This window comes from Podarcis bocagei (assembly GCF_964188305.1).
Source record: "Podarcis bocagei genome assembly, chromosome: 3".
Taxonomy (NCBI): Eukaryota; Metazoa; Chordata; class Lepidosauria; order Squamata; family Lacertidae; genus Podarcis; species Podarcis bocagei.
The window spans coordinates 92,644,626-92,664,918 of NC_138127.1; the positions used below are offsets into that span (position 1 = coordinate 92,644,626).

The 20,293-nt window shown below is 43.9% G+C and overlaps 1 protein-coding gene across 6 annotated transcripts in view; it reads left to right on the forward strand.

Moving 5' to 3' along the window:
• Nucleotides 1-20,293, forward strand: part of ANAPC1 (anaphase promoting complex subunit 1) — a 63,751-nt gene continuing 43,458 nt past the window's right edge. The window contains exons 1-20 of one of the 6 annotated variants that reach the window (XM_081188350.1): nt 1-181; nt 1,744-1,980; nt 3,334-3,495; nt 4,638-4,689; nt 4,931-5,034; nt 6,254-6,336; nt 7,320-7,381; nt 8,520-8,668; nt 9,806-10,026; nt 11,262-11,468; nt 12,810-12,905; nt 14,026-14,116; nt 14,228-14,293; nt 14,724-14,861; nt 15,587-15,727; nt 16,177-16,237; nt 16,713-16,900; nt 18,022-18,096; nt 19,143-19,408; nt 19,633-19,724. In XM_081188350.1, coding sequence (XP_081044476.1) covers nt 1,768-1,980; nt 3,334-3,495; nt 4,638-4,689; nt 4,931-5,034; nt 6,254-6,336; nt 7,320-7,381; nt 8,520-8,668; nt 9,806-10,026; nt 11,262-11,468; nt 12,810-12,905; nt 14,026-14,116; nt 14,228-14,293; nt 14,724-14,861; nt 15,587-15,727; nt 16,177-16,237; nt 16,713-16,900; nt 18,022-18,096; nt 19,143-19,408; nt 19,633-19,724 — 2,467 coding nt within the window. In that variant the 5' untranslated portion in view covers nt 1-181; nt 1,744-1,767. Of the gene's footprint in view, nt 182-1,743; nt 1,981-3,333; nt 3,496-4,637; nt 4,690-4,930; nt 5,035-6,253; nt 6,337-7,319; nt 7,394-8,519; nt 8,669-9,805; nt 10,027-11,261; nt 11,469-12,809; nt 12,906-14,025; nt 14,117-14,227; nt 14,294-14,723; nt 14,862-15,586; nt 15,728-16,176; nt 16,238-16,712; nt 16,901-18,021; nt 18,097-19,142; nt 19,409-19,632; nt 19,725-20,293 lie in introns of all 6 variants that reach the window. The other 5 variants (XM_081188347.1, XM_081188348.1, XM_081188349.1 and 2 more) reach the window with 5 other exon arrangements.

Genomic DNA, 20,293 nt, shown 5'->3' on the forward strand with positions numbered 1-20,293 from the left:
CGCCCTCGGCCTGCCGCGCGGGCGGTGATGGGAGTCCCAAGATGGCGGCGCCCATCTGAGAGAACTTCGGAGGGAGACCGCGCCGCCCGCCCGCCCGCCCGCCGCTACCCAGGCAAGAGACACCGGGAGGAGCCGCTGGAGCCCAGGCCCGCAGCCGACCGCGCTTTCCTGTGTCACTCAGGTTCGTCAGCCAGTTGTTGCCCCCCCGCCAGCCCAGCCTCTCCTGCCTCCCAGCCTCCCTCGGACCCGCTACCCATCCCTTCCCGCGGCTCGCTTCCTCCGGCGCGGAATCGGGGCTCCGTATCGCGCGCGCATCTGCATCCCCGCCCCGCGCTCGCGGCGCGTGCTCTGCGCGCGTGAGGAAGCCGCCGGGTTGGCATGGCTCTCCTCCCGGGCAAAGAGGTGTGCGGGGTTGCAGCCTCGCCCAGCTCATCGATCCCGGAGGAGGGCAGGGTGATTTGTCCATGTCATAATAATAATAATAATAATAATAATAATAATAATAATAATAATAATAATAATAATAATAATAATCCATGACCTAATAATAATAATAACCCATGTCCTAATAATAATAATTGTCCGTGTCCTAACAACAACAGTAATTTAAATATTGGATATATTGTGGTTGTTATTGCTATTGCTTTTATTATCATTCAGTTTTTATACCACCCTTCATCTTGAGATTGCAAGCTGTGTGTGTGTTTTACAATAAAAAAATGCATGCCATAACAACAATAAAAAAGCAATCCCTTTGGTGGAGAAAAGCACCCCAGTGACCTGTGTTTTCTTCCTTTTCCGATTGGGGTTTCCAGTTTTCTTCTTGCCGGGGACTCCTCAAGCAGGATGTATGGAAGGGGGGGGGGGCACAAGTGTCAAGCTTTTTGGGTTTGCAAAGGGCAGCAACAGCCCTGTGCGAGGACAGGGATATTCGTAAAAAGCATAAGAAACACCAAAGCCTGCCTTGGGAGTAAGTGTTGCTGAGCTCAGTTGGACTTCCAGTTGTAAACACATAAGAGGATTGCACTGTGAATGTTGTTGAGTTGGGTTCCCCAAATAACCACAATATTATTATTATTTTTATGTTGCCCATTCATCATATGTCCAAAGGACAAGATACACACCAAGTGGTGTGTTATTCCAAGGATCCTCTTCCTTGGAAGTTTTTAAGCAGAGGTTGGATAGCCGCCTGTGATGTAAGCGTCAGTTGAGGTTCCTGCAACTCTATTCTATGAGGAATGTGTAACCTAGAACACATGCTTGGAGTCAGTGCTTAACTTAGGCTGCACTCCTAACCTCAGTTGCTTAGGAGTGAGCTTATTGAAGTCCATAGGATTTATTTCTAAGGATACATGGTTAGGATTGTGCAGTTACTTTTGTCAACCATAAGATACTCCTTTAATACACAGCATCTGTCACAAGTCAGTGCACTTCCATTATAAAAGCTTGCTCCAGTTGATTCAAGCATTTTCAGTGTAGGTTGTTCATTTTCAGTGCAATAAAAGGGCCCATTTGGATGTCTGGGCTGAACGATGAGGGTGGAGACACTTTTTCAGGTATACAGGGCGCTTCTGTCACAATATGAGTACCGGCACCTTTATTTATTTTTTAAACCAAAGAAGCACTGGTGATGATAATGATAAATGAGGGCAGCCAAATGAGTAAGGGAGAGTCGAAGTATTGTGCATGCTAAAAAAGTCACACTTGAAACCACCTCTGTTTCTGTATTGGGTCTTTCTTCAGAAATAATGTTGATATTTGGAACTCATGTCGAACATCTATGAAGAGAGGGTAATGATGATTGCAGCAGGGGATTTGCAGGAGTTTGTCCCTTTTGGCCGTGACCACTGCAAGCACCACCCGAATGCGCTGAACCTGCAACTTCGGCAGCTGCAACCAGCCTCGGAACTTTGGTCGTCGGACGGAGCAGCTGGTTTGGTGGGATCCCTTCAGGAAGTTACGATCCACGAGAAACACAAGGTAGAGCTGCCTTTGGTGTCAGCATTTAAACCAGACAAAGCATATGTGCCAATGAGCTCTGTTGGTTTGAGAATGAGGATACAGTGGTGCCCCGCAAGACGAATGCCTCGCAAGACGAAAAACTCGCTAGGCGAAAGGGTTTTTCGGTTTTTGCGTTGCTTCGCTAGACGAATTTCCCTATGGGCTTGCTTCGCAAGACGAAAACGTCTTGTGAGTTTGTTCGCTTTTTTCTTAAAGCCGCTTGAAGAGGCGCAGTTGCGACGGACTGTGCTTCGCAAGACGAAAAACATTGCAAGACGAAAAGACTCGCGGAACGAATTAATTTCGTCTTGCGAGGCACCACTGTATTAATCTCAGGGTTGTGGGTTCGAGTTCCAGGTTGGGCAAAAGATTCCTACATTGCAGGGGGTTGGACTAGATGGTCCCTTCCAATTCTATGGTCCTGAATCAAAATGATCAGCCGGTGAGGAAGGGAAGAGAAGAAGACGTGATAGGAAAATACAACGGCCTGTTAAAATAGTTTCTAAGTCGTAGGAGTAGGTGGTACACTTTTTGATATTTTATTGATGAGTGAACACTCAATGAACCATAGCTGTCAGCTTTTCCCCTTTTCTTTCAAGGAATCCTATTCGGAATAAGGGAATTTCCCTTTTTAAAAAGGGGAAATGTTGACAGCTATGCAAGGAACGTTAATAACATGAACAGATAGGTCAGGGGTCAGCAGACTTTTTCAGCAGGGGGGCTGGTCCACTGTCCCTCAGACCTTGTCGAGGGCCGGACTATATTTTGGAGAAAAAGAAGAAGAAGAATGAATTCCTATGCCCCACAAATAACCCAGAGGTGCATTTAAAATAAAAGCACACATTCTACTCATGTAAAAACACCAGGCAGGCCCCATAAGTAAGCCAGAGATGCATTTTAAATAAAAGGACACATTCTACTAAGTTACAGGGAACCAGGCAGAGGGCCTTCTCAGTAGTGGCATCCGCCCTGTGGAACGCCCTTCCACCAGATGTCAAGAGAAAAACAACTACCAGACTTTTAGAAGGCATCTGAAGGCAGCCCTGTTTAGGGAAGATTTTAATGTTTAATAGACTATTGTATTTTAATATTTTGTTGGAAGCCGCCCAGAGTGTTCCAGAATTTCCCTTTAAATCACTTTGGTGCTCCTTCTGGCCATGCAAACTGAAATGTGTTCAACTTTTACTGATCAGGGAAAGATCGGCTTAATGTAACTACAACTAGCTAGGACCATTCTCTGTTCCCTACTAGATAGTCTTTGAAAAATAATCACACCAATAAGCATAATACGCAGCATTTGCTAATATTTCTTATTCATTTTCCCCCCTTCAGGAAAGTTGGCAGCTAAGGAAGGGCATTAGTGATGTTGGCGAAGAAGTAGAGTACGACGAAGAGCTTTACGTGGCCGGCAATATGGTCATTTGGAGCAGAGGGAGTAAAAGCCAAGCTTCTGCAGTTTACAAAGCGTTTACGGTGGACAGCCCTGTTTTGCAGGTATGGAAAATGGCATGGTACCAAAGAGCTTCTTTAGCTGCAAGTTGCATATGAAACCAAGGCCAGAATTATCCTTGCACTTGCTTAGGAGAAAGCTTCGTGGGGGATCAGTGGCACAGACGACCAGTCAGATATTCAGGAGTTTGGGTTGTGTGGTCTTTTTATATAAGCAAGCAGCAACATAGGAAGCAGCCTTATGCCATGTCAGGTCCATCTGCCTCAGTATTGTCTGCTCTGACTGGCAGCAGCTCTTCAGGGTTTCAGGCAGGAGTCTCTCCCAGCACTACTTGGATGAGGAGAGAATAACATGATGGGGGCGGGGAGGAGCATTTTTGTTCTATACCCATTAATATAGTTAGGATTATAACATGTTTTCTGAATCCCGTCAGGAATAAGGTGGGGTAGGAGAATGAAAAATGAATGGAGATTGTGACTTAGGTGAAAAGAGTGTATTACACAGGAAATGCTCTGGATTGTGTCATTTTGCCAGTACAGTGGTACCTTGGGTTACATACGCTTCAGGTTACAGACTCCACTAACCCAGAAATAGTGCTTCAGGTTAAGAACTTTGCTTCAGGATGAGACCAGAAATTGTGCTCCGGTGGCGCGGTGGCAGCGGGAGGCCCCATTAGCTAAAGTGGTGCTTCAGGTTAAGAACAGTTTCAGGTTAAGTACGGACCTCTGGAACAAATTAAGTACTTAACCTGAGGTACCACTGCATTGCCTGGTGTATTATTATATTTGCGGAAATAATTCTTCTCTTTCTTTCTTTTAAATGTTTTTGTTGTCCTCACTCAGATGTGTTATGTATTTATTGTAACCCACCTTCGGATAATTAAAAGAGGAAGGTCTGGCTATACATTGAAAGAAGTAAATGAAATAAAATAAGCATAGGCACTTGCAGATGGAGTTTGCAAATAGTAAATGCAAGCGGTTTCTGCCTGAAATGGCTGCCCCCGACCGGCAAAACACAAATGAAGACATGGGCAAACTCTGGCTGTTCAGATATCTGAATCAGCTGTTCGTGTAGTGAGGTTTGGGTATAATTCTTTGTGTTCAGATAACTGAGATTTCAAATGACGAGCTTTCCAATAGCCAGACCTGGTTTACTCTTTCTGCTGAATATTTTTATTTTGTTTCAGGCATTGTGGTGTGATTTCTCTATACCCAAGGATAAGTCTGACAAAACGGAAGGTATGTTTCATTTTTATTAGGCTTCATTTGAAGTCTGGAAATACGTATGCCTCACTTTTCCCTCCTCACGAGTTGCTTAAAATCTGCTTGCAGGCGTAAATGATCCAACTTGAAAGGCACCATCTGTTGCAATATGCTATAGTTTCCCCAAAACTGAGTGTATGAAATGCAGTCTGGTTTTGGGAGAAGGGTAGCTGAATGGAAGATTATTAAATTATGCTTATTTGTTTCCCAATTTCAGATAGCACCGAAGTAGTAGAAAAGTGTATCTGTATATTACAGAGCTCTTGCATAAATATCCACAGCATTGAAGGAAAGGATCACATTGCTTCTTTGCCCTTTCAGGTAAGCATATGTGAAAACCAAATTCAGAAATCGGGAAGAGTTGCTGTGCTCACTAAGCCTGGCCTCCTGAGCTGTCTTATTTCTTTGAATAAAGACTTAATTCAACAGAAGCCGTGTGAGTTTATTGCTGACTTGCCCCTGACACCTGCTCCTGACATCCTTGCAGGGAAGTAAGAAGCATTATCCGAGTTCAAGGACATATTCCAGCCAGGCAAAAAAGAAGGGGGGAAAGCAGGACTGGCGAAGGGCATGGCTTGTGGGGTGGGGGGTGGGGCAGCTTGGGGACAGTCCCAAGGGAGAGAGAGAGACCTGGAGGGCTGCATTTGACCCTTGGTTCCCCACCCATGTTATAAACAAAGCAGAAATTATGTGTGTCCTGGTACCTAAAGCCTTGGGACGTGGGTGGCGCTGTGGGTTAAACCACAGAAGGTCGGCAGTTCGAATCCCCGCGACGGGGTGAGCTCCCATTGCTCAGGCCCTGCTCCTGCCCACCTAGCAGTTTGAAAGCACGTCAAAGTGCAAGCAGATAAATACGTACTGCTCCGGCGGGAAGGTAAACGGCGTTTCCGTGCGCTGCTCTGGTTCGCCAGAAGCGGCATAGTCATGCTGGCCACATGACCTGGAAGCTGTACGCCGGTACCCTCGGCCAGTAAAGCGAGATGAGCGCCGCAACCCCAGAGTCGGTCACAACTGGACCTAATGGTCAGGGGTCCCTTTACCTTACCTAAAGCCTTGACATTATCTGCCAGCCAGCTGAAAATCAGAAGTGTTCAAATAATAATAGTAATAATAGTAATAACATTTTTTTATTAATCCCCGCCCACCTGGGTTTCCCCAGCCACTCTGGGCGGCTCCCAATTGAGTGTTAAAAACAATACAGTATTAAATATTAAAAACTTCCCTAAACAGGGCTGCCTTCAGATGTCTTTTAAAGATAGGATAGCTGCTTATTTCCTTCACACCACGGGGCGGGTGCCACTACCAAGAAGGCCCTCTGTCTGGTTCCCTGTAGCCTCACTTCTCGCAATGAGGGAACTGCCTGAAGGCCCTCGGCGCTGGATCTCAGTGTCTGGGCAGAACGATGGGGGTGGAGACGCTCCTTCAGGTATACAGGACCGAGGCCGTTTGGGGCTTTAAAGGTCAGCACCAACACTTTGAATATCCTGGATATAAACATGTGAATGATGTTTTTAAAAATAAAACTTTTTTTTACATATAGGTAGCCAATGTCTGGCCAACAAAATATGGCTTGCTGTTTGAACGTAGCAGTTCTTCGCACGAAGTGCCTCTTAGCCCAGCCAGGTAATTAGACTTTATTGATTCTTGACTGTATGGTAAGAAGCTGGGCCAGTGTCCTTAGTAAATGTGACGGCCCACACATTCTGTGGCTCCTTAACTTCATTTCTTGGCATGTCTCTTGGCAGGATAATTCTGTGGCTAACAGAGTGGATAAAAATATCATGAGATTTTCCTTTCAATCTGATTTTAATCTGTAAATTTTCCAAGTTATGCTAAATGTCCCTTTGAAAATAAACTGACTTGAAAAACATGCAGGCACCTTTGCAGAAGATTGGTATTAATTTAAAGTACATACAAATATGTCAATCATTTAACAGAAAAGCCCCAGAAGCATACGCAGGTATTTGGACAGCATGAATATCTGCAAGAGCCAGTTTTTTTGTGACTATGCCGTGCATCATCCTGGAATTGTAACCTGTATAAGTTCGAAGAATGCAAAGCACAACATGATATTAGGAGGGCTGCTCTGTTCTGTATATTCTGAGATATAATGTCACACACTTTGTTTATTTACCTGTCTTGCTTTTTGGGGGTTACGTTTCAAAGTTTTAAATTAAAAATAATTTAAAAGCATAAACCAACTTAAAAACGATTTCTGAATGTGATCCTAACTTATTAAAGTCCACACATACAGGCTATATTCAAATCTCATATTCTCTGATCTTTTCAGTTGTAGTTTGGAGGACTGGGAATGAGCGTGTTTCCTTCCTGCCTCCCCTTATGTTCCCAGCTTCAGGGGACACTTCCTGGTTTGCCAAACTACAGCCTGCTGTTATATGCAAACCTTCTGTTATTTACCAGTTCACAATACATTTAGGATGCTGTACTGAGTTAAGTCTGTGATCCTAACCATGTCTACTCAGAAGTAAGCGCCATTGAATTCAGTGGCGCTTACTCCCAGGTCAATCAGGTTAGGAGTGCAGGCTTTAGTTGCTGCTCTCCATTTTGCCTGCAGTGCTTAATATTTTGTCCCACTTTCTTTTCAGAGAACCTTTGCCCACCATGTTCAGCATGCTGCATCCGTTAGATGAAATAACACCAATGGTTTGTAAGTCAGCAGGTAAAATATGTAATTCTTAAAAACAAGGAGGAAAAACAAGTCCAGCTGAGCAGTATCCGGAGATGCTTGACTAACGTTTTGCTGGTCCCTGCTTTTGGTGACATTTAGGAATTTGGAACACTAATTGCTTCATCGATTGAACATTTTTTTGCTCTGCTGTTTAGGAGAACCAAGCTCGCAGAGCAGCAAAAATCTTTCTAAGTCTTACAATCAAAAAGTCAGGGCACAAGAGGTAAAGGGATTGGGAGGGAGGAGGAAAAAGCAAACCAACCTGGGCACTAATTATTAGTTATAAAATTTAGCAGGTCGTGGAAATAGATTAAAGTACAGGGGAAATCCTGGCACTTTCTCTTTCTCTGGAGGCCTCAATTATAGTATTTGGTAGCTGAAGGAAGGACTTCAAGTGATTGATTGATTGATGAGACCAAAATCCAAAAAAACCACCTTTGAGTGTTTATCTTAGTAAAAGACATTTTGCTGAAGACGTTTCAACTCTCTGTTGCATTAATGGTAGTAGAATTAGAAAATTTAAAGGGGGGTGTACCCCTAACAAGCGCACACAGGAGAAATACTTTCATACTTTCCAAGGGGTCAGGACAAAAGACACTGATTATATTTATAAACTACCCTTTTATACCATTTTTTAAATGTTACAATACAATGTATATGCAACTATCTTACAGTGCTGAGCTTGTGAACATCTCAGGAAAATGTAGTTGTGGTTAAATTCAAGAGGTTAATTCTGCCCTCTAAATTTTAAAATAATCCATATTGGGAATGCCAGGAAGAGGTTTTTGTAATTAGCCTTCTGCTGAGATGTGACCATTCATTTTGTTAATATATTATTGGGACTTGTTTCTCATCCTCTAAAATGCAGGTGATGTACTGTACCTTGATAGTGGGTTTTTTAATGTTGAAATAGACAGATAAGTCTCCACAGCCGAAAATAACCCAAGCAAAGGCATATTATTACAGCCCCACAAGGCCCCACATTAGTTCTGCACCACCACACTCCTGCCTTCTCCATGTTGCCAATGTTTACGATGGTGTGTCATGTTGTTTTTGAGCTGTGTCTCCTGCCCGGCCTTTTCTCTTAGGTGGCTAACCTGACTTTTCTCCCGCTTAGCAGGTTTGTTTGGCTCTGCCAGAGTACAGTACGTTGCTGACTATTCAATGAGAATTGTTTTCCTCAACGCTGAGCCTTCCATCCTAATGACGTACGATGCCACTCAGAGTGTGCATACCATCTGGGCGCTCCGTCGAGTAAAAGCAGAGGTAGGGAGCCAAGCGCAGGATCCATGTGGAAATGTTAAAAACTAGGAGGTTCTGCTGCCTTGATCCAGTTCCTGTGCCTCCTCCCACCCCAATGACTGCTCTGAAGCAAGGAGAAAAACCTGGGAGGGGGGATCTGTGCTGCCACTGCTGTGAGAGATGGGATGTCTCTGTATGCTAGTTGCTCAAAATCATAAGTCGTGGCACTCAGGTCCTGCATGGAGGCTTCCCATAGGCATCTGTTTGCCCACTTTGAGAGCAGGGTGCTGGGTTATAGGGAAGCAAAGATCACCAGATTCTTCAACATCAACTTTGTTGGACTGGTCATGTCGTGCGGATGCCCGATTATCGTCTTCCAAAGCAACTGCTCTGTTCCGAACTTTAAAATGGAAAGTGTAATGCTGGTGGTCAACAAAAGAGGTTTAAAGATTTTCTCAAGGCAAATCTTAAAAAATGTAGTATAAACACGAATGCTGTAACTGGGAAACACTGGCCTGTGAGTGCTCCAATTGGAGAACAGCCTTTACCAAAGGCTTTGAAGACACTCAAACTCAGAATGAAAGGGAGAAGTGCGCTAAGAGGAAGGCAGCTTGGCAAACTCTCACTGTGATCAAATTCTGCCCGGAAACTTATGTCCCCACTGTGGAAGGACATGTGGATCCAGAATTGGCCTCCACAGTCACTTATGGACTCACTGTTAAGGCTGTTTTCATGGAAAACAATCTTGCTCAGCTATGAGTGATACCAAAGAAGAAGAAGAAGAAGAAGAAGGGGTTATATGGACCTTTGGCTGGATCCAGTAGGGTTCTTCTTATGTTTTTTTATGATCCTGGACCTCTCCTCTCCTTGTTTAGTTGGCCCCTTAAACTTTGGATGCATTTCATGTTACTGAGCCTAGATAGCTCAGTGGGTTAGAGCGTGGTGCTGGTAACACCAAGGTTGCAGGTTCGATCCCCGTATGGGTCAGTTGCATCTTCCTGCATTGCAGGGGGTTGGGCTCCTGAGAGTCCCTTCCAACTCTACAATTCTATGTTTCTATGTTTTAAAATTAGGTCTGTACTTCAAGGTATCCTGTTACGTAAAAGCTACGCAGTTTCGAACAACAGCAGCCGATTTTTGTGTGTGTGCTCTTCTCTGCAGGAGCAAAGCGCTGTCTTGAAATTCTCCGAGCAGGTGGGGACCCCTCAGTATGCGGCCGCCAGCAGCTCCTTCACAGTCCACCTTCGGAGCCTCTCTAAGGGTGACTCGCCCGTGGCTTCCCCGTTCCAGAACTATTCCTCTATTCACAGTCAGAGCAGGTCAGCATCGTCCCCCAGCATTCACTCCCGATCACCCTCCATATCCAACATGGCAGCTCTAAGGTAGGCTGGTAAGCTTTGGTTGTCGATTTGCAAAGAACTATACGGGGGAACCATGCATGCTACAAATCCTGGCTTACTGAAATCTTCTGCGGGTGGTTGCAGCTTCAGACTCCAGCCTTAAAGGGTTGTGGAGGCCAAGCTCCCGTGTGTTGGGATCATATCTTTCGTAAGCTGAAATGCATTCGCTGCTCTTCAGCTTCCCTAGCAGATTTTAGCCTCTCAGATCTTGTTGGGTCACCAACCTTTCTCTCCCACTGGGGCAAATTAAGAATCTCAGGTCGTAATCAGCTAACTTATTCATGCGAAGAGTAGCATGAGTGCAATGGAACTTGCCCATGCACGCCCTGCACCCTTCCCGAATCTGGTCTGGAGAGTTTGGGGGAATCGCTCGAGCAGATTTAGGGGGCAGTTGGGTGGAGGAGAGGTTTGGAGAATCCCATTCTGCTAGCAGTAATCCTTGCGCTAATGGGACCCTGCCTTAGTGCTGTGTTGAACACAACCCCCATTTTCACTCTTCCTACATTATGAAACTGTGATAGGGACGTTGCAGTTTCCACATTCCACATTTTGGAAACGCTGCTGTAGAGGTTCCCTGCCCCCTTGGAACGTTAATCGCCTTGTCAATTCCTGGCCAGCTGCAAAGAACATTACCTTAAGAAATATTTCTGTGCTGGCTGTAGGGAGTTGTAATGCAAAACACTGGGAGTTGGTGAAGGCTTAGATTGTATGCTCCTGGGTGTTAGGGGCCTATTGCTTCCTTCTTGCAGTGCTACACGGCCACATTCACACATTCCAATAAAACCTGTTGCCTGTAGTTCTAATTATAGTCCTTAAACAGTATCCTAAGAGCCTGCTTCTCCTCCCCATCACCCCAAGTGCAAGTTTCAAGCAGTTCCGTACAAACTTAAGGACTGCGTCAGTTTTCCATCCAGGCTGCAGTCTCTTACACCATGTCGGAAGCCGCTGTGGCTGCCACACAGCTCTTTGGATCCCCTTGCTCAGTGTGGAAAGTGAGGCCAGTAAATTTTTTTATCTCCATATCATACATGCTGGTGCCTGCTGAAAGATAACCGCTTTCCAGAAGCCCATGAGTTCATAGTTGAAGATCTGAAGTGGAGAATTAAAACGTAGACCTCCTCCTCTCTTGGAAGTGTGAGCACCTTGGCTTTCTGGTGGGAAAAAAGGGGCATTGGACGTGTAACTCATCACTGGGGAAAATGGTTTTCTTTTCACAGCCGATCTCACTCCCCGGCCTTAGGGGTGCATTCGTTCTCAGGAGTGCAGAGATTCAACTTCTCCAACCATGCACAGTCTCCCAGGAGGCACAGTGCCTGCCATTCTCCAAACAGTGTGATGGATTCGTTCTTCGCCCCGGAAACGGAACTCATTGTTCCAGAGCTTTGCATAGACCATCTATGGACAGAGGCCTTCACAACCACAAGGTTTGGACTTCAGTCATACCTCATGTTATGCTTGCTTCAGGTTGAGCGTTTTCAGGTTGCGTCCCGTGGCGACCCGGAAGTACCGGAAAGGGTTACTTCTGGGTTTTGCCACTCGCGCATGCGCAGACGCTCAAAATGACGTCATGCGCAGAAGCAGTGAATCACGACCAGCAGATGCGGGTTGCGTTCTACTCATGTTGCAAATGGGGCTCCAGAACGGATCCTGTTTGCAACCAGAGGTACCACTGTAATCCTATCTCTTCAGCAAGGGGTCTCAACAGCAGGGGGCTGCTTTTTCTTGAGTGGGGTGTTTTATTGTTTATAAAGTTTGGAGAAGAGAATAGCATTACAAGTATGTGTCTGAACTGATATGCCTGTCTCCCGGCAAAAGCAGAATTAAGAAGCCGAGCGCGGTATCCACCTGGAAATGTTTAAAATTAGGAGGTGATGCTGCCTTGATCCAGTTCTGTGCCTCATCCCACCCCCTTGGGGAGAGCTGTTCTGCCACTGCTCCCAGAGGCGGAATGCCTCTCTATATGTTAGTTGCTCGAAAGCACACATGGTTGGGTGGGGGGCGGGGTGCTATTGCTGGGGTCAAGCAAGATTCATAATGGAGGATCTCATGTCATATTTTAAGTTATGTCAACGTTTTATTTATTTTAGAGTATTTGTACCCCGCTCTTCAGCCAAAAATGTCTCTCAAGAGCGGCTTACATTAAATCAGAACAAGACATTCCCTACCCACAGGCTTACATTATGATAAACAAACAAACAAATTAATAAGAATACAGCACACAAGGGAAAAGGAACAAGGAGGGAAGAGGAAACTCAAAACTCAGGCATCATACTTATGCCATGATCTACCGTAATAAACCAAAGAAAAAGTTCAGATTGACACAAATCTGTTTGCGATAGATATCGGCCACATTCACACTGTACGTTCAAAGCAGTGTGATATACCATTTTAAGCAGTCATGGGTTTCCCTAAAGTATTCTAAGAACTCTGGTTCATTAAGAGTTGTTGGGGGAGACCCCTGTGACAGTACTGTGCTTGACCGTATCTCCTATTGTTTTGTTCTCAATGCATTCCATTTCTTTGAGTAGTGCTAGAAGAGTTAGTTTGCACTATTAGGAAAGGTTTAGTAAAGCTCATACCCAGATTGCAGACTGCAAAACTCTGATTGTGCAAAGTGGATTCAGAGATGAAATAAAATGGGGAAGATTTTCCTACGCCTAGGATTGCTCTGTTGGGGAAGCATAAAATAATCTACAGTTTAATTTGTAAACTTTATTTGAGTAAGCCTGACTTTATTCTTCTTTTGATTATTTGAATATTGACAGAGAAAAGAATTCTCAAGCTTCCAAAGTATTTATTACGACTGACCTTTGTGGGCAAAAGTTTTTGTGCTACTTAGTGGAGTCCCAGCTTCAGTTACGGTAAGTGCATTTTGATATGTGACTTTCTCAAATTGTTGTCTAAAATACTGGAAACATAACCAAAAGAGAGCTGAATATTATTGCAAATCCCAGTTTTAGCATTCAGAAAGGGGTCTCATATCATGGTAAATGAGAAATACTACAGACATACGAGAGGCCCCATCAGTGTTGGCATTCCGCTGGCTCTTGTTTAGGCAAGCTTTCCCCTGAACGTGAACTTCTGATATTAATGCTTTAACTGCTTTTAAACTGTTTTAATTATCAGCCTTTTTAACTGGCTTGTATGTATTAATTTAGAATGTTTTAATGCTCTGATGAAATGGTTATTGTGTATTTTAATTACTTTGGAATTTTATAATTGATTTTATAGCATAATCTGCTTAGAAGCATTTCGCCATATAAGCAGTATGGCAAATAATAAGCCACTGTTAATTGTTTACCAATAATACTTGGTTCCGACTGCTTCTCAGTTTTCATTTCCTATTACTCATCATTTCCATTTGTATGTTGGAGGGTGAAGCAATTCGCCCTAATGATGGTTTGTCAATTCAGGCATGCAAAAATCATAGAGCGTACCAACCGTCATTTTTTATTCTCGTTTATTGTCCAGTTACAAACCATGGCTTGCCATTTCGGATATCGTATTAAAAAGTTTCATTGACCAAGCTTGGGTTTGGTGACAAACTGAGTTCTTCTCTAAACATGGCGCTTCAAGTCAAGCAACAGCATTTACAGTGGTACCTCGGGTTAAGTACTTAATTTGTTCCGGAGGTCCGTTCTTAACCTGAAACTGTTCTTAACTTGAAGCACCACTTTAGCTAATGGGGCCTCCCACTGCCACCGTGCCGCTGGAGCACGATTTCTGTTCTCATCCTGAAGCAAAGTTCTTAACCCGAGGTACTATTTCTGGGTTAGCGGAGTCTGTAACCTGAAGCGTACGTAACCTGAAGCTTATGTAACCCGAGGTACCACTGTATTCATATTTATATACAAAAAGTTAAGCATCAATAGCCTTCCCAGCTGGCAGCCATGATATTTTTTGCAAAGTTTTCAGTGCAAAAATAATACTGGAGAGATTTCTTTGTATAAGGTTTTGCTTTTTTCCTCCCCTGGTGTTTAGCTGTGTAAAGTTTCAGCAGAGTAACGACATGTCGCAGTTGATCTTCGGCTCTGTCACCAACATCCCGGCAAAGGATGCAGCACCAGTGGAAGTAAGTGTGAGACTGTGAAATGTAGAGTGTGCAGACAGGCTTAATGCCACTTGATCGCATGTGCTCAAATGCCAGCAGATGAATTTACTCTCTTTCTTTTGGCCTTCACAGAGCATTGACACAATGCTGGTTCTGGAAAGCAATGGAAACTTAGTCCTGTACACCGGAGTGGTTCGGGTAAGTGTTCTTTTTATAATATTTATTTCATAAAATTTATATGCTACTCGGTTGCAAACCAAGCAAAGAAACCTCAAAAACTTTTCCTCTAGCTCAGGGTTTCCCAAACAGCTGTTTCTGGACTACAATTCCCATCATCCACTGGTCCTACAAGCTAGGGGTGATGGGAGTTGTAGTCCAAAAACAGCTGGAGACCCAAGCTGGGGAAGCCCTGGTCTAGTTTGAGGGTTGGCAACCTTTTAAAGTCCAAGAACTTTGTTTCCTTCTGTGGGGGGAAGCAGCTAGAGGCAAAAGGTGGTTATTTATTACTTACAGCTGAATTCTAGCATTGTATTCATTGTTAGGCTTGTCTTTTTAGGGATGCTTTGGACTTTAAAAGTTCTGTCTCTTGGAACTCTACTTAGCTTCTTCATTTCTCACCCGTTACAAGGTAGGGAAGGTTTTTATACCTGGTTTGCCAGCTCCGTCACTGACGATGTCCAGTCAGATGCCTCGACCCAGCACCCCTCTGGACAATGCCAATACTCCTTCCAAGCCCTTGAACAAGCACCTGGGGCCCTTAGATGAGGTAAGGGCCTCTGTGGATGTATAGATCATCGCTGTCACTATTGCCCTGTTTGTGTTTGGACACAGAATGGGGACTTGTGGGGAGGGCTCTTTGGGGAGAAATGAGGCCCACAAAAGCTGGGCACGTACGGGTCAGGTGGAAGGCTAAATGAAAAGTGTGGTTCTTGGCATTCTGCTCAGACACCACAGGTTGCAGACATATGCCCTGGAAGTCCCAATTCTAAATCCTAGTTTTGACCCTTTAGAGTGGGCAACAAAGTTAGCTGAAAGCTCACCTTCTCCCACATATACCTGCCTGAACCTTGAGATGCTTTTCAGAAGCCCAGCTCTGGGTGACTTTGCCAAGTGAAAGGAGACTTGTAGCAACTAGGAAAAGGACCTGCTCGGTGGTGGCCCCCTGAGGGTGGAATGCCCTCCTCAAAGAGACTTGCTTGCTACTTTCTTTATGGTCTTTTCAGTTCTATGGAGACCTTTTAATTCTCCCAGGCCTTTAAAAATTGCAATCTTAAGTCAGTGAATGTTAATCCATTGTTTCTGTCTGTTGTGATTTATTTCTGTATTCGATGTATTTAAATATTGTAACCAAAAAACAGATTGTAAGGAAACTGTAGTCACAGCTCGATTCATATCTTTCTGAACCTGCTAAGGAAATTTGTTTTGTTTAATCCTGAATCTGGGCTGTTGAGAATAGTGCTAAAAGATTTTAATATTTGCCCCCCTTTTAAGCAGGGCGTGTTGTCCCCTGTTCCAGAGCTGAGGGATTCTTCCAAACTTCAAAATTCCTCTTACATTGATGATTGCACTTTTCAGCAACTTTCAACTTTTATTCATTCTGTGAGAGATCCTGTCCAGAACAGAGTGACTCTGGTAAGTGGTATTCTGTGGAGTTAGCTGACTTCAGTCGAGGCACAGTGTGGCACAGTAGTTGAAGGGTTTCCAGCTTGGTTCTGGGAAACGCAATTTCAAATCCTTGCTCATCCATGCATTAATCTAAAACTTAGTCCCAGTGTTCGTGAGCTTTGTCTCTCTCTCTCTCTTTCTCGTTCTGGGTTTAACAAATAAACTTTCTGGTTCATCATTTGTTAGGTCTCCAAACCACAGTTTGCTTGTTGATGAGCAGAAAGAGTGAAACCCTAGTTTTAAGTATCTTTCCTTTCCCCCCTTTTTATATTCTTCCCTTTGGGGGCCTCTTGCCAAAAGAAAATGACCGTGCTTTTGATTGTCCATGGGTCTCTTGATCATGTTAACCGATCACTTTAGTTTATGTGAATGGCATATGCTAGATAATTCCCCTGTTGTTGTTTTTCTTCTCCCAGGAACTCAGTAGTGGCTCCATGGTCAGAATTACCATCCCAGAAATTGCAACTTCAGAATTAGGTATGATGTTGAAGAATAATGCTTTTTTTGTTCTTGCTTGTGAGCTCTCCTCCCCCCCCCCCCCTTTTGTCTTACCAGTGACATAGAATCAGCAAATTAAACAAGTTCTAAACCAGAACTTGGATAGGACTCAGAGCATAATTGCTTGACCATGATTGTCACTTCCAGGTCTCTATGCCATGATTAGGAGAACAGGACCAAGAAAACAAAATTAACCCCATCGTTTCACAGCTGATTTCTGTAGGCTGGGGCAAAAAGCAAGTCCTTTTTGGATGTCCGTGAGTTCCCAAGTTATGAGAGAGGGAGTGAAAACTTCTCCATCCGCTCTTCTCAATGCCATGCATAATTTTATAAAATTTGATCACCCTGGGCCAGTTAAAAGCAAATGGCTTTCAAGTCACAGAAATGAATTGAGCACCTCAATGAGCAAATGGTAATCTGAACAGTTCTTTCTTCACCCCTTTACCCTAAACAGTCAGAAGATGTTTGCAAGGCATTAAGTGTATCCTGCCCAGAGAAGTAGCCGTGCAAATGCTCGTCAGGTGGTACAATGCCTACAACGCGCCGGGCGGACCAAGTTACTACTCCGAGTGGAACTTATTTGTTACCTGCCTCATGAACATGATGGGCTACAACACGGACAGAGTGGCCTGGACTCGTAACGTAAGTGACTTCTGCAGCGACATCACTTGACTTCTCACCAACAGCTTAATACTAAGGCATCACTTGAAGGGTGGGAATTCCACCATGTGCTCTGAAGTGTTGGACTACTGCAGTGCGCACTTTGAAGGTGACTCGGAAACTGCGACTAATCCAAAGTGCGGCAGCCAGACTGGTGACTGGGAGCGGCCGCCGAGACCACATAACACCGGTCTTGAAAGACCTGCATTGGCTCCCAGTATGTTTCCAAGCACAATTCAAAGTGTTGGTGCTGACCTTTAAAGCCCTAAATGGCCTCGGTCCAGAAGGAGCGTCTCCACCCCCATCATTCTGCCCGGACGCTGAGGTTCAGCTACGAGGGCCTTCAGGGGGTTCCCTCACTGCAAGAAGTGAGGTTACAGGGAACCAGGCAGAGGGCCTTCTTGGTGGTGGCACCTGCCCTGTGGAACACCATCCCATCAGATGTCAGGGAAATAAACAACTATCTGACTTTTAGAAGACATCTGAAGGGAAGTTTTAATGTTTGATGTTTTATCACATTATTATTATTATTATTATTATTATTATTATTATTATTATTCTGCTGGGAGCTGCCCAGAGTGGCTGGGGTATAAATAATAAATTATTATTACATTATTATTATTATTATTATTATTATTATTATTATTATTAATCCAAATACCTTCAAGCTGTGTAACAGGCTTTCTGCTAGTAACAAGGTATTGCTGAGATAATGTATCCTGTCCCTTCCCTGTACTTCTGATGCAGCCTATCTTAGAATTAAACTATATATACACAGAATCTTGCAAGCACTAGCAACAGCATGGTTCCCTTGATTTTGGGTGCTCACACATCTTACTAGTTATTGCTTGGCTCTATATAATAGTTCAGTATAGATCTTAGAGCAGGGACAGCCAACCTCCAGGTTGTCGGGCTGGTGAGAGTTTTAGTCCAAATCAGGGGCAGGGTTCCAGGTGGTGGAGGCTAATGCAAAGAAATAATCACAATTGTACTTGGAACAGTTGCACGATCAGTATTGCTTCTTCTGACAGAACGATTCCTGTAATGTATGAAAACTGAAATTCAGTGCCCAGTGTGATGATTTATTTATCTGTTTATTTCAGCTTGATTTTGAAGGCTCTCTTTCTCCAGTCATTGCTCCCAAGAAAGCCCGGCCGTCAGAGACAGGATCAGATGAAGTAAGGGAATAATTTATCATTTTAATTAGTAGTTCCTGAGCAGCTGGAGGATTTTTGTGAATTCCTCTGATTCAGGAGGTGCTGCTTCTTAGACTTGTATGGTGCTTAGCTAAAAAACACACACATTTGCACGAACTTGTTTGGTGTTATGTGAGCATCAGGTGTGCTCTTCCGACTTACAGCAGCGGTAGGAATTGTAGTCCAACAGGTGAGAGTTTGCACTTCAGCCACGACCTGGTGTTTTGGACTGAAGGCTGACTTCACAGGTCTGCGTATCACTTGACGAACTTTGGTGATTAGCAGCTCAACATAAAAAGCTCCCAGAGGGATAGTTGCAAGTAAAACCATGGAGAGTGCAGGGGCATCTTTAAAAGACTGATAAATGTACTATGGCATAATATTTTGTGGAATAGAGCCCACTTCATCAGATTTGAAGTTTGGTTTTGTTACAAGGTAGCTCAGATTGTTAATGGTGGCATTGAAAAAAGTATTGTCATGAGGTTTAGGCTAATAACCAAAGCTTTGTCTGCTCTCTGATATCTATTTGACACATGCAAACGATCACCATTGGTGCGTGTTTCAGAAGCTGACCAGGCAACATTTCTTCCTGATCTCGCAATATGAAAGACATTGTTGTGGGTGCCGGTTTCTGAACTGTGCTAGAGAATGTCCTTAAATGCTAATGAGCAAGCAAACAATGTCTTGACGAAATAGGCACCAGTGAGAGAAGGATCCTGTTGCAATAGGTACATTCATATTAGCTCCTGCTAATAAAACATTGTGCAACAGTTGTCTTTCAGAGGCCACAGGACTATGTTTTTCAAAACCAACAGCGTGTTAATGAGCATCTTTTTAAAAACAGCTTGAGAACTGTAAATGCTGCCTATAAGATCGCACTGATGATCTTTTTGTCTTTGGTGTTTTTAACTCCCTGCTTTGCATTCTTCTTTCCTTTTAAAAATATAAACTATATAAACTAAAACAATTTAGTATGTAGGATTGTCTCATCTGTCCTTTCTCCTTCCCTTCCCTTTTCTTTAATCCAGGACTGGGAATATCTGCTAAATTCTGACTATCATAAAAATGTTGAGTCTCACCCTTTGGCCAAAGCTCTACGGCTGGATCCACTGGAAGTGAAATCTCCCAGGGACAGCCTCTCGCCCAACCACAGCTTGGATTCCACCACCCTTCTCTTCCCCCACATCCCAGCTATTTTCTGCGTGCTCCACTTGATCTACGAGGAGCTCAAGCTGAACTGCTTGATGGGCGAAGGGATTCGTTCCCTTGTTGTCCTTCTGGTTCAGCTGGCAAGGTATGTCCTTGTGGGTCTGAACTCTGGCCGGTGGTGTTTCCTGGCAGCAAGTCAGAGGATTTGGAGTTGGGCTTTAAAGCACACCTGATCTTTATTTATTTTTTACAAATTTAAGTAAATGGAGTGAACAGGTGAATGTTTAGAGAATAGTACAGAGAAAAGTAAGAGGTGACACCATCAGAGTTTATAACTTTATGCATTTGTTTATTATTTCCCCCTTTTAGGGACTTGAAACTGGAAGCTTATCTTGATTATTACTACAGAGACTATCCAGTGCTTGTAAAGACTTCCAGCCAAGCCTGCATAATTGATCCAGGTGCGTTTCTAGAGAATAGCTTGGTTTGCTTTGGAGAAGAACATTCGTATTAGTAACTGTGTCACTAATCTACTGTGTGTTTAGAAGCCATGCTGCCAGACTCTGACTGTGGAGCTGTTACTAAACTGCAGTCCTAGATCTTTTTAGCTTTCTTTTTAGTGGTATACAATCCAGTAATAGCATTTATTTTAATGACTCCCGGAACTGGAAAACAGATTGCCAATGGTTCATGGTCCTCATAGCCTCTTACCCTCCTCCTCAGCAGCCTTCTCCAACCGGGTGCCCTTCAGGATGCTTTGGACTACAACTCCCATCAGCCTTAGCCAGCATGACTGATGGGAATTGTAGTCCGAACCATCTAGAGAGCACCCAGTTGACCTAAGCTGCTATATGGCAATCACAATTAACTGTGGTACTAAATTCTATGCATTACGTCAATGGATGCTGTTTGTGAAGCACTTAATTCTGCCCCCAGAAAATAAAATATATATTTACCGTAGACACCAAAGTTCCCACAATGTTGTTATGTGCATCCAAATTCTCCAGGTAGTGAGAAGTATCAGAGGTGC